This window comes from Elaeis guineensis, chromosome 1 (genome assembly GCF_000442705.2).
Source record: "Elaeis guineensis isolate ETL-2024a chromosome 1, EG11, whole genome shotgun sequence".
NCBI lineage: Eukaryota > Viridiplantae > Streptophyta > Magnoliopsida > Arecales > Arecaceae > Elaeis > Elaeis guineensis.
In genome coordinates, this window is record NC_025993.2 from 168783903 (window position 1) to 168799175 (window position 15273).

General features: G+C 42.2%; 2 protein-coding genes across 4 annotated transcripts; both read right to left on the minus strand.

Annotated features, from left to right (window-relative positions):
* Positions 1-1963: 1963 nt before the first annotated feature.
* Positions 1964-5969, minus strand: LOC105060198 (bHLH transcription factor RHL1). Of its 2 annotated transcripts, XM_010943805.4 has the most exons (7): positions 5164-5969; positions 5001-5087; positions 4748-4906; positions 4415-4480; positions 3302-3367; positions 3018-3086; positions 1964-2728 (listed from the first exon to the last, which is right to left on the minus strand). In XM_010943805.4, the coding sequence occupies exons 1-7, from the start codon at positions 5818-5820 to the stop codon at positions 2294-2296; spliced, it is 1539 nt and encodes a 512-aa protein (XP_010942107.1). In that variant the 5' UTR covers positions 5821-5969; the 3' UTR covers positions 1964-2293. The 2 variants fall into 2 exon arrangements, with proteins under 2 accessions (XP_010942107.1, XP_029116327.1); XM_029260494.2 differs by lacking the exon at positions 5001-5087 and having other exon boundaries at positions 5164-5958.
* A 4613-nt stretch (positions 5970-10582) lies between these two features.
* Positions 10583-14968, minus strand: LOC105060318 (protein POLAR LOCALIZATION DURING ASYMMETRIC DIVISION AND REDISTRIBUTION). Of its 2 annotated transcripts, XM_019855759.3 has the most exons (4): positions 14082-14964; positions 12665-13122; positions 11032-11309; positions 10583-10928 (listed from the first exon to the last, which is right to left on the minus strand). In XM_019855759.3, exons 1-4 carry the CDS (start codon positions 14578-14580, stop codon positions 10925-10927), a joined length of 1239 nt encoding a protein of 412 aa, XP_019711318.1. In that variant the 5' UTR covers positions 14581-14964; the 3' UTR covers positions 10583-10924. The 2 variants fall into 2 exon arrangements, with proteins under 2 accessions (XP_019711318.1, XP_029116313.1); XM_029260480.2 differs by lacking the exon at positions 10583-10928 and having other exon boundaries at positions 11028-11309; positions 14082-14968.
* Positions 14969-15273: the final 305 nt, after the last annotated feature.

Below are 15273 nucleotides of genomic sequence, written 5' to 3' on the forward strand. Positions count from 1 at the left end.
ATTAATTTGCTCAATCTGGCATGCCAGTGATGTGGTCGGACATAGTCTAGTTTCTCAGGAATCGGTGCATAAAGAAATTGATATGGCATTACTTTTTATCAAAGATGTCACTTTATGCGGACTAATTCATATGGACATGACTATCATATTCGATCCCATGGCATTTGTTACTTATGAGACAAGATCAGTAGGTAATGAGTGTGTCTATCTTGGACCATAGAAGTACTCTTGCTCTATATCAACAAGATAATACTATTTGTTTGGAAAATTTTGTGGTACCGGTGGGTGCATTTATCGATCATTATTGTCGTATTGAACCTCGAGCATTTTTGCTCTGGTTGAAACCATTGTTATCCGCACTGGTGCAACTTGTCAAACTTTTTTGCCTAAACTTCAAACCCATGTAAAGAGACTGACATCAGCTAGTCCATGCTGCATTAATCAAGTGGTCGACATCTTTAAAAATTATAACGAGGAAAGTTCAAGCAAGCCTAATTGCTTTCATAAAGAAAATGAATGCTGTACCTTCAAGAATTATACTAATTACACGATAATTATGTGGCCAGGCTTGGATCTTCACTCAGCCACATCATTGGCATAAAATTACGTTACATCCCGGTTGTAAGGTATATTAGTTTTTAATCCGGTAGGTGGTCTCGATGCCCTTGTGTCGTGACATATGATGCAACGTTTCGTGGGTTACAACCACGAAAGCACAAAACAAGAATTAAAGCATTCAAACGCTTCTGCGTCTCACCCATCCATATCCACATGCCAAGTGCATGCGCCTTAAAATTCGTAGGACCGCCTATACGTCAATATCTTTTGCTTAAGCCCTCACCTTGACCTGTTAAAAAAGCTTAACTTATGGTAAACAAGGAGATGCTCGATTCCTCTATGTGCCCATCTGAATGTTGATGCCATTGCAGTGGGATGCAAAATAAACTTTTTTTTTTTTTTGTATGTCTTTTATGTGTGTGATTTCGTTTGCTTTGCTTCCAAAAACATAGCACCAAATGGATGTATAGCAGCTGCTCTCTTTTATCATAAAAAAGGCAACAACACAACTGTTGATGATGTCATGCCATATGCTAGGCCATGCACCATGTTGTACCAAAATTTTTAGTGCATCGGTATAGAATAGTGGATGAGAACAGTTTGCATGAAAGTAAAATAGAATCTTAGTCTCATAATTTTCTGGCGCAAGTTTGTTTAACTGATATTCCCTCCCAAAATTAAAGAAAAACCATAAATAGGTGGATGCAACAAACAGAAAAGGCTGCCATATGCCCTGCATTTGGTCTTCTCCTCCCATTCCAAGACAAGTTACAGACAGCCGCACGCAAATGCCTCCAACATCTCCTTCCCACCCAAATCACAGTGTGTTTGTGGAATATCCGGATTGCTAGACGACAGACGCTTCGTGAGAAAAGAAAGCAACCACGACGTGCGAGAGAGAGAGAGAGAGAGAGAGAGGGAGGGAGGGAGAGACAAAACCCCACCTTAGTCGGCAGCACATCTCCCCCTTTCTATTATTATCATGAATGCCATCACATCATGCTTGCTGAACCTTTATAAAATACTACATATTATACCATTGCTACTTTTGTTTGACTCTACACACTTAAAAAACCCCTCTAACAAAACAAAATATGCAAACACTATCAGTCATAAGTTACATCATCACAACACCAGTTATAGAACATGTAGTAATCCTTACTCGACCCCCACCATCCTTCTAATACCAAGGCTACCATAATTGTGATCATCTTTAATCAATTATTCGGGCATCCCCACCTCCAAATGTCATCACCAAGGCCATCATTTCCATCCTTTGACCAACGCGCCAAACCCCACCTCCTTCGCTTCCTTTGTCTTTTAAATTCAACGTAAAAAATTTTACATAGTATTATCATATCATATTTTAATGTTAATCATTGCTCTAGAGTAGTAGTCATCTATGCACAACCAATCGTAAGACGACAAACTTTGATTAAAATTAAACCCAAAAGAAGGCTTAGATAAACACTGAAAAAAAAAGTTGATTCAGAGGGGAAAGGCAAAGTGGACGGGGAAAAATAAAAAAAGCTGATGGAGGAAAAGAGGAGGAGGACGGAGATGTGGGGCGGTTGACGCCTTCCTCCAAGTCTAAGCAAATACGGCCGTCCAAACGCCGACGTCCTTATTTCCGTAGACTCCGTTTGACGTGCTTACCTCTTTATCCTTTCTGTTCCCCACATACATTGAACCAAAAAGCCTTCTCTTTTTTCTCCTCCAGTTTTCCGAGCTTGGCTTAGGGTTTGGAGACGGAGGCGGCGTCCTTGACGAAGGGCCGGGAGACGTCGTTGTCGGCGCCGTTAGCTATGGCGGACTGCACCGTCAGCACAGACATGCTCGGCGAAGAGGGGGCGTCGCCGCCTCCTCCGGCGGTGCCGGCGGCTGCGTTGCCGTGGTTGGGAGGTGGTGGGACCGGGATGAGTCCGGGGTTCAGGTGGTGGGCGGCCCCACCGTTTCCCGCGGCGCCGACGCCTCCGGCCGCCGGGCGGGGGTGGCAGGTGGCGGAGATGGCCGAGGCGAGGGAGATGGGCATGAGGCAGAGGCCCTTGCCCTGAAGGTACTGCATCGCCGACCCCATGTCCTCCTCCATTAGCTTCGCCACCTGGTGCTCCGTCACCGTTAGGCTGTCGTTACCCGCCGCGCCGTTACTCCCGCCCCTCCCGCTCTGCCCCTGGATCCAATCACCGCCAATCTCTTTTAAATCCTTATTATTTTTGCAAAAGAAAAAAAATGAAGGGTATTTTGGGGATTCTACAGGGTGGCACGCGTGCCGCTGTTGCTGCCGTCTTGATCAATCACTATCAACCAGTATAAGATATTCCAACGTATAAATAACTCCTTGCCCCTTCCCGACTAGCAAAAAGCGGACCATCAAGTCATACGCCGAATCGGGGTCGGATTAGGCCGACTGGGAATATCTTATACCGATATTAAGAAAGAAAGGGGTGAGCGAAAGCTACCTCTGAGGACATATCAGCCACGAGTGGGGCGACCGCCGCTGCTCCGCCTAACCTACTCATGCTCAGCACCTGATTTGGATACGGTGTACCCGACCGCAGAGATACCGGAGGCGCATTAGATGTAAATCCAAAGGTTAAACATTAGTTCAAATAAATAATTAATAGAACACTGGAAAGATGCGATTTGCGTTACTAATTATCTATTTAATAAAAGAGTAAGGAGAGACTGAGAGAGGGGGAAGAAAAAATATTGGTTAAGAACTTCTTGGGAGGAGAGAAGTTGCCTTGACTTGAAGCTGGAGGAATTTCACGTAGTCGATGATCTCATCCAGCATCGAGGCCTTGTCCGACTGTCATTCATGGAAACATTTTTAATAACAATAGTCAGTAATTAAAATTAAAAATAAATAAACAGTTAAAATGACAAAAATATTCTCGTCTCCAGATGAGTGGCTTGGAATTGCGGTCTATTATGCCGGCGGCGTGACGAGTGCTCCACTAAGCATGAAAAGCATTGCGTTTGGTTTCGAAAAGTGTGGGGAAACAGCACGACGGCCGAGCAGGGATGTCTCTGGAGAGCCGCAAGCACACCATTAGATATCTACGAGCTCATGTTCCGTTCTCGAAGGACATGATAAACGAAAAACTAAGGCCCGGTTCACATTCTCCAACTACTATCCGACAAGCGGACACACGGTTTCCCGGTTGCCACAGGTCCCCAGAAACCCAGGTTCAACGGTTACCGGAATTTACGTAAATGTCCTTTTAAATCAATATCAAACCAAGCGAACTTTGCACTATAGTTGCCAAACAACATCCGGAATTATGTATTCACAACCCATAATACGGCTGTTTCCACGTATAGGAAACTCCTACAATTGATATTCCGGCAAAAACAGGAATATACCACGACTGGCCCTCTCCAAAAGCCACGTCTGGATCGATCACCAGACCTCATAAATTGCTATCCAGCACTTAATTGTTCTTGTCTTTGCTTTTGACCAGTTTGAATTGATTTAAATAACAACCCCGGTCATTGACAGAAATCTTAAGCCACCATCTGATATGATTTAGTGAATCCTCGTTCACCAATCTGTCTCCAGTAAGGGTCACATCTGACGTTGTTGCAAATTTTAGTGCAAGTTAATTATGACCGTTTCACATCATATCTTTTACGGGACAGAGTGTGTGAAGGATGGATTATTATTTTCCATCTTAGAAGCCTAGTCGGTAATGGTTTTTGCAAACAGTCCAATTTGTTATGCTGCGAATGTAATCATAGAAATTGAGGCGTTTATTTGTAAATTCTTGGATTTAGATGGCCAGTTATATAAATAAATATTAGAAAGAAAAAGACCAGAAAAAAACAAAGAGAGTGAGGAAGAAGACAGGTAGACCTTATTGGCGTTTGGCACCAACTCCTGGAGAGCTTTCATCCTCTCCGCGATTCTCTCCCTGCGAAGCTGCGCAAAGGGACAAAATAGAGAGCCAACGACTCCATTAAAAGCATGCATACAAACAGAAGAGAAGGTGAAAGATAGCAGAGCAAAGACTAAGAGAGAAACAGATCCAAATCCGAAGGAGAAACTGCCACTTCGCATTTAGTGCTCCCGCCTGGGTCCTGGTCCTTTTAGTGCACCCAATTAATTTCTCCCTCTCTTACTTGTTAACTAAAAAAAATAGATTTTATTTTACTATTATTATTATTTTTTTTTCCCTTCATGGCTTACTCGTTCGGCGATGCTGTGGGGATCCGTCGCCTGGCCCCTTCTCGCCCGCACCCGCTGCCTCGGTGGAGCCGTACCGCCACCGGGGGACACCGCCGCTGCACTCCGTCCCACCCCGGCAGCCGGTGATCCTCCGAAGTTCCGAGCCGGCATCGAAGCGCCCTGTTCTTTTCGAATTTAGTAATTGATACTAAAATGCTCGTAAAAAGACCGTTATTTTCCCAGACGATGGGGAGAAATTTAGGGTTTTGAGAACCTGGGGATGGTGGAAATGCTGTTGGGTGGCTGCTTCAGCGGCTCGCTGAAGCGATCCACCGAATCCGTTGTAGAGCCCTTCCCCACCCTGGCCGAAATAAAATAAAACAAAATAAAATTTCGAAACCAAGAAGATCGACAGGAGTCGAAATAAAGAATCATACGGTGGGATTGGGGGATTTGAATGAAGGGTCGACTTCGTCGCGAGATCTGTCCACGAGAAGGCGGGAATCGGCCGAGCCACCGCTCCCTAGGCTCAGTGGCAGCGGAAGAAGCCCGGAATCCCCACCGCCGGCGACCACCGGAGATCTCCCCATGCCCTGGAGTAGCATCTGCTGCTGCTGTTGGTGGTGCTGGTTGAGCTGGAGCAGCATCGGCTGCTTCCCCGCCGGCGAGCTTCCGCCGCTGATCTGGTGCTGCCGGAGCTGAGAAGCGAGCAGCACGGACTCGTCGTATGGAACGTATTGGAGCCCCTCCGCGGCGGCGGAATCCTCGGGCGACTTCCCGGCGAGGCCATTCGGGTTGGAAGAGGAGGTCAGGTCCCAGGGAGACTTGGGGTTGCCGAGGTCCGGCCAGGAGGAGGGAAGGTTGCAGAGCATCTGGTCGAGGAAGTCGTCGTGGCCACCGGCGGAGTGGCCGAAGTGCGAAGCCGGAACCTGCATGCCAGCGTTCTGGATCTGCTGCTGTCGGTGGCCGTCGTGGAGATCCTGGAGAGAGATCTGGGCGGCCGCCGCCGCCGCCGCCGCGGCGGCGCCGGCGGACGACGATATCCCATTCAACGGAGAGGCCATCCCTTGCATTTCTCTGCTGCTCTGCTGCATGGCCTCGTTGTCCCCAAAACTAGGGTTCGAATCGGAGAATTCGAAAGAGGGAAGCAAAAGAGCTCTTCTTCTCCTCTTTTGTATTCTCTGGGTGGAATCAGAAAGCTGTGGGTGGGATATGGGAGAAGGGAGCCCTTGAAGAAGACGGGGATTTCGTATCCAGCTGCTATTTATAAATACAAGAATGGTGATTAATTCATCATCATAATTTCTGGATTAATTTGGGTATATTTTTTTAAAGTGGGCGAGTTGTTGGGATTGGGGAATTGACCGGGGTTAATTTAAAAGGGGGGAGGTGATTAGGGGTTGGATTCGGATCGCACGGGTACGTCCTATCAGGTAGGTGGGGGCTACGGCACATCCGTCCGATCAGGAGACGAGATGATCGGTCGGTTGGAAGCCGCTGAATGGCGGACCAAAGTAATAATTCGGTGGTTTGACCGGCGGAGATTTCACGGCGGAGTGGAAGGAAGTCAGAGTCAGAGAGTTAGGTAACACGTGCGGAGTCTGGGGAGATAAGGCCGACGCACGCGTTCGATCTGGTTCGGCATTTGATTGATCGAACCCAACTTGTGGGTTCATCTACGTTAGGCTAGTTAAATTTCGATACAGTCTAGGCACTGAAGGTCGGTTTGGATGAGGTTTTGTTTGGATAATTGAGTCTAGATCTTAGATCGAGAGTATCCCCCCAATAAATTGGACGTGCGTATTTTCAGTGAGGTCTAAAGTTATAAGATCACTTTCTGAAGAAGATCTATTGATAAAAGAGTCATCATCCGACAAGCTTCCATCATCTCCTTAGTGATATAATGGCACCTATGTAGTATTCCATCGAAAATAATATAATGATGACTACGCAGGATCTGATTGGACATATTAAAAAGCTTGTTGCTATTTTTTTTGGTCTGGTTCCAAGCTATCTTAGGAATTTGGATGGTCAAGGTAGAGGGCTTATCGTCGAGCTTGCTTAAGCAAGATCTCAATATATATGTGATCATGCCATCAACATTGGGATAGCTGAAAATATATGGATCGAAGAGAATATGAAGAGTAGTATGGGTCAGATGTTTTGAGATGAAAACAAATAAGGGTATAGCATCAAACTATATGAAAGGATATAACATTAAACTATAATAGAAGTGTAGCACTGGACCGCTAAAAGGGTATAGCACTAGACTATAGTAGATAATCTAAATTATGCCTACTCATAGGTGAAAAGTAAAAATAAAGATAAAAGTAAATTGATTAGATTGATTGTCAAAGTATCCTTTTACATAATATGATTCTATTTATTCACTAGTATATAACAACTGCCCTCGGATATATTAAATGTCTACTCCACTGATTGATCCATACTCCTTGTGATTGTAGTATCTATTGTCAACCATCTTCCAACTATAGATGTAGTATGATCATTCTACAATTATCGGACTGATAGTCATGTTTTATTGACTTCCAACTTATCTCAACATAACTTGTATCAATCATCTCTCTTTATTTGACCTACAATATAGTATTCTATTTTTGAAAACTAGAGACCGACATGATTGTCTTGATCTTCTACCAGCCTGCGGCTCAAGATGATATTTCTGCCTGCTTCTCCACGTTATGGTTGAATTCTATCTATTCGACTTAGGTCTCCACCTTCGGTGTATTTTCATGACTCTATCCCGTTTTAGCAAGGGTCTCATGGTTCTTACCTATTATGATTCTATTAAACTTAATCCATATGTTGCTTTTCTGTACTTAGTTAGATTATTGAGATATGATATAAATGTTTTCAAAATAAAATCTTCTTATATTTAAAACAATATCATATTAGTTTTTTTATTTTAAATCATTACGGTGGCAAGTGATGAGAAAGGTGTACAATAAATTATCCCACATTTGATCGGCCAGTGTTTTTCATGTATAAGCAATGATTCATTAGAAGGAGCATTGTAGTCACATAAATTGATGGGGGCCAAGTAACTAGGAGTTCATATGTCTAAAATGATACAATCTTGGACTCCTCTCAAATATCTCCCACGGCCAACGAAGAAAAGGCCTTAACATAATATGAAAGAAATTAAAAAAAAAAATATCGTACCCAACTAGAACGTCTTTTGCGATAGGAAGTACTAAAGCATCACGTATTATTGAGACCAGACATTTCATTCAGCAATAGCTAGAAATTAAGACTACAAAAAGCAAAACACTAGCACAACTCTCTCATCTCCCGGTCAAAACCTAGAAAGTTATTGGATGGGCGTTCATATGAAAGTCCAGCAAGGAGACCATGGGTGTCACTCAAAAGGAAATTCTCTTTTCCTCAACTTGGCAAGCAGGGGATGCACTCAGTAGTGGTACAAGTTTGAAAGTCAGGGCAGAGGTGGCAGGTAAACCTCAAAGTGGATACCCATTCATCAGACAAAAATGAAGATAATCATCTTTACCATTTGCGAGAATATTATACATCTAATTCAAGCTTAAACATTCTTATCGAGCTACGGGAATTCCATCTTTGAGTTTACTAGATAAACGTTTGAGTACGACAAATTAAAGAGCTGCTCAAATATTCCTTTATGAGGTTATGTGTTGAACCTTTGCATATATGTATCATGGCACCACGATTCTTGTTGGGTGATGGTATGCGTTCTGTACTAGTTTTGATCCAAGATATTAAAATGATGCAATTTAACAAATAAATATAAACCTGGCGTGTAACTATCTCCCCTCTCTATGTCATATTCCACAGTGTAGGTAAAAGAGTGATGGAAATATTGTAAGTTAGATGACACTTCTTTCTCTGAGATTTTTTTGTTACATTAACATTGTTCATTTTGATTGGCTTACTCGCACCATTTGAGGATTCCATTCGACAGGCCAATCTGGCCTTATTATGTCACCTTAGAAAGCAGTAAGTCATGTGAAAAGATACGGTTAAACAATGGGTCCTATGGATGACTGCATTGCTTGACACGACAAATAGGCAATAACTTCTTCTTGGATTCTCACATGATTTAGGACTATACATGAGGGCCAATATGAGTGGCCTCTGCAGGCAAGGAACATGAGATTTACAGTTACTCTTCCGTACGAAGAGACCTTTATCTTTTTTTTTTTTTTTCCTTAGGACAGGAGGTGACCTTCTTTTATAGTGAGGACAGAGCTTGCTTAGACTAGAATTATCTTTCGCAAAGGTTGCTTGTCCTGGCTAAATAAATAGGTGTTCAACCTTGTCTTGTTTCAATCACAAATCAACTTTACTTCTTTTCTTTGCTGGGCCACACCCTCTTTTCAACACATCCACTAACAATTTAGAAAATTATGACTGCTTTCTAAATTGCATCCAAAAGCCTGTCCTTGTAGGGCACTCAATCCACTACGCCCACAAAAAAGGAACAGGAGACCAGATGCTCCAGTAACCATTGGCAGCCTATGTCTGTTTTGGCACTGGTTCCTATTATTTTTTGGGAGAAATTTCCAGGCATCATTGGAGCAATGTGATGTATGTTCATAAATAGTTTTTATTAATTTATTAATAGTTTTTAAAAATAACAATGTGATGTATTGTTATTTTTATAAGAGTTACACATCAACATTTGTAATTCTGTATAGCTTATGAACTTAACCATACTTTTGGAGCTTCTTTACAAGTTTCGTCTGTTTTTTTCTATCTGTGATTACCTAATAAAGACTCTAAAGTTTACACCATCATGAAGTCAATCCGTAGCTAATGGGGTCTTCTTTTGGTCTCTCAGATTCATCCAAGGGTCAAATGAGGAGCATTGCATGAATGGCTTTCACACCGTAGTGCTCGAAATGAGGTCAATGCGGAAATGAGGTCCATTCCCCAACCTTCAAAGGCCAGCTCGTGGTGCAGTCCAGATCTTGTACCTTATAAAACAAACAGTAGGTTAGTGGGTGTCTGCAGGACTTGCATACCGAGCACAGTAGTCGGTTTGGCACCAGTTTCTCATGAGCTGGAGCTTTGTATTTTGATTGCTGTGAGGTGCATTCATGAATAGTTGGTCATCTTTTGTGTGCAGGTGGTGCCATGCAAATAGTCTCAGAGCAAGGTGGTGCAGATAATGGTTCTATTTGATTTGTGGGTGCTCACACTAATTAACCAGCTGCCTGGCTCGGTTATCATTAAAAAAAAAAAAAAAAGAAAAGAGAAGAATCATAATATTACAAAGAGAGGAGGAGGTGGGGAAAAAGAAAGAAAAGGAAAGCTCAATACTGCATTCCATTTCTATGTGGACCGATCGATGAGGCCAGACCTAGCTTGCAGTCGCAGGATTCCCTTGCAGCTGCTATCTTACCATAAATGTATGCACATGGAAAGATATGCAGCTCAGCATGGTGTGGCCCAAGGAGGCCTGCTTTGTGCATACGTCATGCAAAATCTTGGCGAGCTCAGGTGGGAAAGGACTTCGAATAAGACCTCATGGAATATGAATATGACTGCAAAGTTGCACAAAAGGTAGAGATAATGTAGGAATATGTAATATTCTGTCATTTGGAAGTATGGAATGGTTAAAAGGTGCCAAAGCTATAATGATATGTATCCTTTTTTCTGTTGAAAAATTAGGTTCCTTCTTGAGCTTTCAAAATGGAAGATTGAAACCACACAAGGAGAAGAAGCATGTATACCTAATGGAAAATTTTCAGCCGCGTTAGATAGGGAAGAGGAAGTCCCTAGTGGGGTTTGATCATAATTATGATTAAAACCAAAACTAATCCCAACTCATTGGCTTAGCCTGATGGCATCAGACTGTTTACTCTGCAGATTTCAAAAGCATCAAAATCTGAAACAAACATCATAATCCATGGTGATTCATCACCTTAAAGCAGTCTTCACAAGGTTCAATGGAGTTCAGGAGGATGGATGTTACAGAAGTCTACATATATGGCAAAATCTGACTCATTGCATCTTGAAGTGCAATACCAAGCCAAACAGTTTCTGATTCAACTCGTCGCATTCTTCATTTCAGCTTCACCACCATCAATCACTTGAAACATGCATTGCTTCAAAATATGAGCCTTCTTTGCTGCTGACACATGCATCCAAAATATTCCAAGAAAATGCTGCATGATATGATATGTTCTACCTGCACAATTACCTGGTACAAGAAAATGGCTTTTAGGTTTTCCTTTGAAACAAGGAAGAGTGTGCTGAAGAGTGACAACCAAGGATTGCATGTTTTGCTTCCAATAGTAACTCACCTAAATAGAGTTTCATCCTTATGATGTGAGACCAGCTTTGCAGTGTCCCTCCACCAGCATATCTCTCTGTCCCTTTCATGTAGCATTCTCTCAGCATATTCCAGTGCAGATTCTAGCTCTGCTATCCTCTCTTGCTGTCTTGTTTCTAGAAGCTCATGCAATCTCCTTTCCAGCTCTCGTGGGTTAACCCCATAGTGAAAACTTCTTTCTTCGGCTTCATTGCCTTCTTCAGAACTTTGGGTTAAGTTCTCAGAAGGATCCGTATTCCCGCTTGTCAACTGCAAGTAAGTTGGTATGTTATGTTGGTAAGATATGAATACGAATGTACATATTAATCTATTGACAAGATACATACACATACACAGTGCATATCAACTAATTCCAAAGGTTATTGCTCGTGGGGCCATACCTTCATCTACACTACTTCATCAACACCAACATCCTCTCTCTCTCTCTCTCTTTCTCGTGTGTGTGTGTGTCCTAGATTAAAATTAACATTTCCATATTTCTATAATCCTTTTTAGCTCTGGATCTTCTCACTACACATTTAATTAGAGCTGATATAATATTTTCCCCTTTGAACTCTCAAAAATACTTAAATGTTTGCGCATCATTCTTGAACCGCTGCTCCAGTTAAACTGCTCGGCTCTAATTACATTGAAGACATCATCTTCTACTTATCCAGCCTTTAGTGAAGCCTCAAAGTAATTCTGGGATATCCTTGACTCATCCAATATCCCTAGCTGAAATTGATAAATTGTAATACAGTTATAAGTCATATTTTTGTGCTTCTGCCTCTTACTACTAGCTTAAAGAAAAAATTGGTTCTCTTTACTGCTAGATTAAAGAAGACATGGATTTTACTTTTCTTGATAGGTTTGCGAATCCAAGTGTAAAATATAAAAAGGAATATAAGATCATAGCTCAAACTAAAATATAATATACCTTTTCAAATTCCTCTGGGTTTATGTATGGGTTTTGAACCATTGTATTATCTTTGAATCAAGAGTCAGATAAAGGTGCTAGCTTACCAAGCCAGTAAATTATTTGGTAGTGACACCAAATTTTGACTTGAGATCAAATCTGGCTTTCACCGGAGTTTGGGGGTTTAGAGGAATTTTCATGGAAGGCTATACCCCTGTGATATGGCACATCGCCAACAAGTGCTTTCAATCAAAAATAGATAGGGTCAAACATATTAGCCAGAGGTGACATCATGGAGAATGACAGAACAAAAACTACAATAAATTGGAAGCATCTGATTTTAGATTTTTAGAAGGATTGCACAAGCATAGTCAAAGAAACAAAAAGGAAAATGTTGTAAAATTCTAATCATCGTTGAGCATATATGACTAGATTCACAATCAAGTATTTATAGAAATTATTGCAGTGAATTACAAACAGGAAACAGATATCTATCAGGGAGAAAATAAAAAAGAGCAAAAGCAACAGAAATAAATGGAAAGGAGTTCTATTCTAACATGGGAGTACTGAAACTAGGACGTCCATCAGCAACATCAAGTTTTTTAGTTCATAATTTTGAATCTCTGTAACCTAAGTGAATAGTATATGTCATATATGCTACATTTTCTCCATACAAGAAAGGTAAAACCTTTTTTTAAAAGAATAATACCTCCATTCCGTGTGGTTGTAGATAAGCAGATGAATCTTTGTCTCCCAAATCGAGTCGCAGACGTTCTAGTTCAATTTCGAGCTCTGCTTCTATTTGATCAACCTTCAAGCACCTTTTGCTTCCTGGGGCCGTATCACACTTGGACTGTGCAGCAGATTCCATGGCACTGTGCAACCTTGGCAAATGGTAAGATGCTCTATCATTTCGCAAAGATATGGAATTGCTTGTATTTCCATTTCCAAAGCTATTAGATGCAGAAGAGCCAATAATATTATTTGACTCTGTATTGTTAGGAGGTACTTCCTTCCTCTGGATCTCATCCTTAATGTCTTTAAGCAGCGTTTCCATCTGCGCCCGCAGTTCTACCATCTTATCGAATTCAGTTGCGCTCCTGGCTAAGAGAAAGACCAGACCTATCCCCATACCTAGGTTTAAAGACACTTCTTCTGGCTTCCTTCCTGAATGAATAATGTATTTCCAGTTAAGGATTAAAAATAGTTTCATCAAGAACAAAAAAAGGATGATGAACAAAGGCTACTTCACGTTTCAACTGGTGCCTTTCATGTTATAAAAGGCTCCTTCATCAGTTTCCATCATGTTATAACCCAATGATCTCTCACAATTTCACCAAAAGAAACAGTAGTGAATATGTATTAAGTTAAATGAAAGATACAACCATGATGCACATGAAAGAATACCATTTAGTCATGAACTGCTATGAGAAAAATTTTATTTGTTTCAGCAAAGAGAAGTGGAGATACAAAAATGTCCAAAATACTTCCCAAAAAAAGTTTGAAATGTACAGGTCATGTCATACATGATCAAAGGTTAAAAGAAGCAGGATTCTAACGATCATTCCATCTTCTGCTTTAAGACTAGGAAAGATTTGGCATGAGTATCAGAATAATGAAGAAAAGAGACAGGTAAATGTTAGACGGCAAGCAAGCTAAAGTATGCAAGACAAAACATGAAGTGACACAAGGGATGCAAGATAGATCTATCTAACAAAGGTCAACTGAGATCAACATATAATACACTTAAGAGTAAAATTTTAAGCAATCATACTAGAAAAATACAGCATATTGAGAGAAAACATAATAAGCAAAAAACCATAATTTGGATGAAGAGCAATAGAATGGAACCCCTCACAATAGCTAATTAAAAATCTCGCGAATACGAAGAAAAACATAAACTTTAAGCTACACTCCAAAGGGAGACTTAAAGACGAAGGACAAAAACGAGTCAGGAAACAAGCAGAGTTAAACTCAAACTGCAGAACTCTGCAAGAATGAGACAAAAAATCCCACTTTTCCTATCAAGCAAAGCACAGGAACGGCACTGGAATCATATCCAGGCATCGGAAGCAAGAGGAATGGAAGAAAACCACAAGGCCAAATGAGACGCAGAGCTCTGTTACCTGTCTCGCCGGAACCCTCCCTGCCTCCATCCACAATGGCGGAGTCCGGCAACGGCGAGGCCCTCCCCCCGCTCGCCGGCGGCGCCGAAACAGGTGAATCCACCACCTTCCCTCCGCCCACCTCCGCCTCATTCTCCTCGCATTCCACCTCCCCTCGCTCCTCGTCCTTCTCCTTCTTAAAAGAGCGATGCCTCGGGAACCGCATCCGGCATCCGATCCCATCCCCCGCTCCGCCGCCGCGGGCCGGCGATGCCTTGTGGAGCGAGAGGCGCAGCCGGGAGAGCAGAACGCGAGGAGAAAGAGAGTCGGCAGCGGAGGCAGAGGAGTGGGGAAGGGATAGGCAAATGTCCCACGTTTTTCTTCTTTTCTTGTTCTCCATTGCCCCGGCTTTGCATCCCGGGAGGAAATCGGCTATTCTCTTCTCCTCCATGTGACTTCCACCCAAAGAATCGGAGTCCACGCAGGGACTCTCCTCTATGTCCAACACCAAGCCATGCATGAACTATATATACTCGAGAGATAACGACAGAAAGAGCTCAAGAAATGTATCGAACCAATTTTGAAGGCAAGGGTTTTGATAGAGAGTATAGTTAAAGGAGAGAGAGATGTAGGGGACCGGAACAAAACCCTGAGTCCGCTTACTCGCGTGTGGGCGTGACCAGAACCCCGAGTCACGGGAAAACCCCGGCAAATATAATAACTACTTGGATGATGAATGCTTTTTGAGATCGTGGGAATATTTGGAGTATTTAGTGACGATATCCTTCTTTCTCCTCTTCAAAGCAAAGTGTCGCTGCAACTATTCAAGCAGGCAATGACCGGAGTCGATACCTAGACAATTATGGCCCAAGGCCCAAGAAACAAGTTCATGAATTTTAATTATTTTGTCACCAAATTTAAATTTAAAAAGTTTCAGTGCATAGCTGGCATTTATGATTTCAATCTCGAATATCTGCGCTGACGCTGAACGCATGATAATTTTGGTCGAAGAAGAAACGAGAGCAACAAAATTGAGAGATGTGGAGGCGCTTGAGCTAACGGAGGAGGACGATTCACACGCAAGGCGTGAGGCATTTAATGGTAGCAATAACTGATAATTATTAAAATATGCGTACTTGTGTATTAAATGACGTGCTTAATAATAGCTGCCAATTATTGGAGTTGCTTCCAGATATGGACCCGCACTCACTAA

Excerpts from the sequence above, each read along its gene's own strand:
- LOC105060198 (XM_010943805.4), bottom strand. The coding sequence starts at position 5,820 with ATGCAGCAGAGCAGCAGAGAAATGCAAGGGATGGCCTCTCCGTTGAAT. Across the intron at positions 4,481-4,747 it reads CCCACAGCATCGCCGAACGA|CTTCGCAGGGAGAGAATCGC; the intron begins GTAAGCCATGAA and ends CCCTTTGCGCAG. Across the intron at positions 2,729-3,017 it reads TGGCTGATATGTCCTCAGAG|GGGCAGAGCGGGAGGGGCGG; the intron begins GTAGCTTTCGCT and ends GATTGGATCCAG.
- LOC105060318 (XM_019855759.3), bottom strand. The coding sequence starts at position 14,580 with ATGCATGGCTTGGTGTTGGACATAGAGGAGAGTCCCTGCGTGGACTCC. Across the intron at positions 13,123-14,081 it reads GGAGGGTTCCGGCGAGACAG|GAAGGAAGCCAGAAGAAGTG; the intron begins GTAACAGAGCTC and ends TTATTCATTCAG. Across the intron at positions 11,310-12,664 it reads TACAACCACACGGAATGGAG|TTGACAAGCGGGAATACGGA; the intron begins GTATTATTCTTT and ends ACTTACTTGCAG.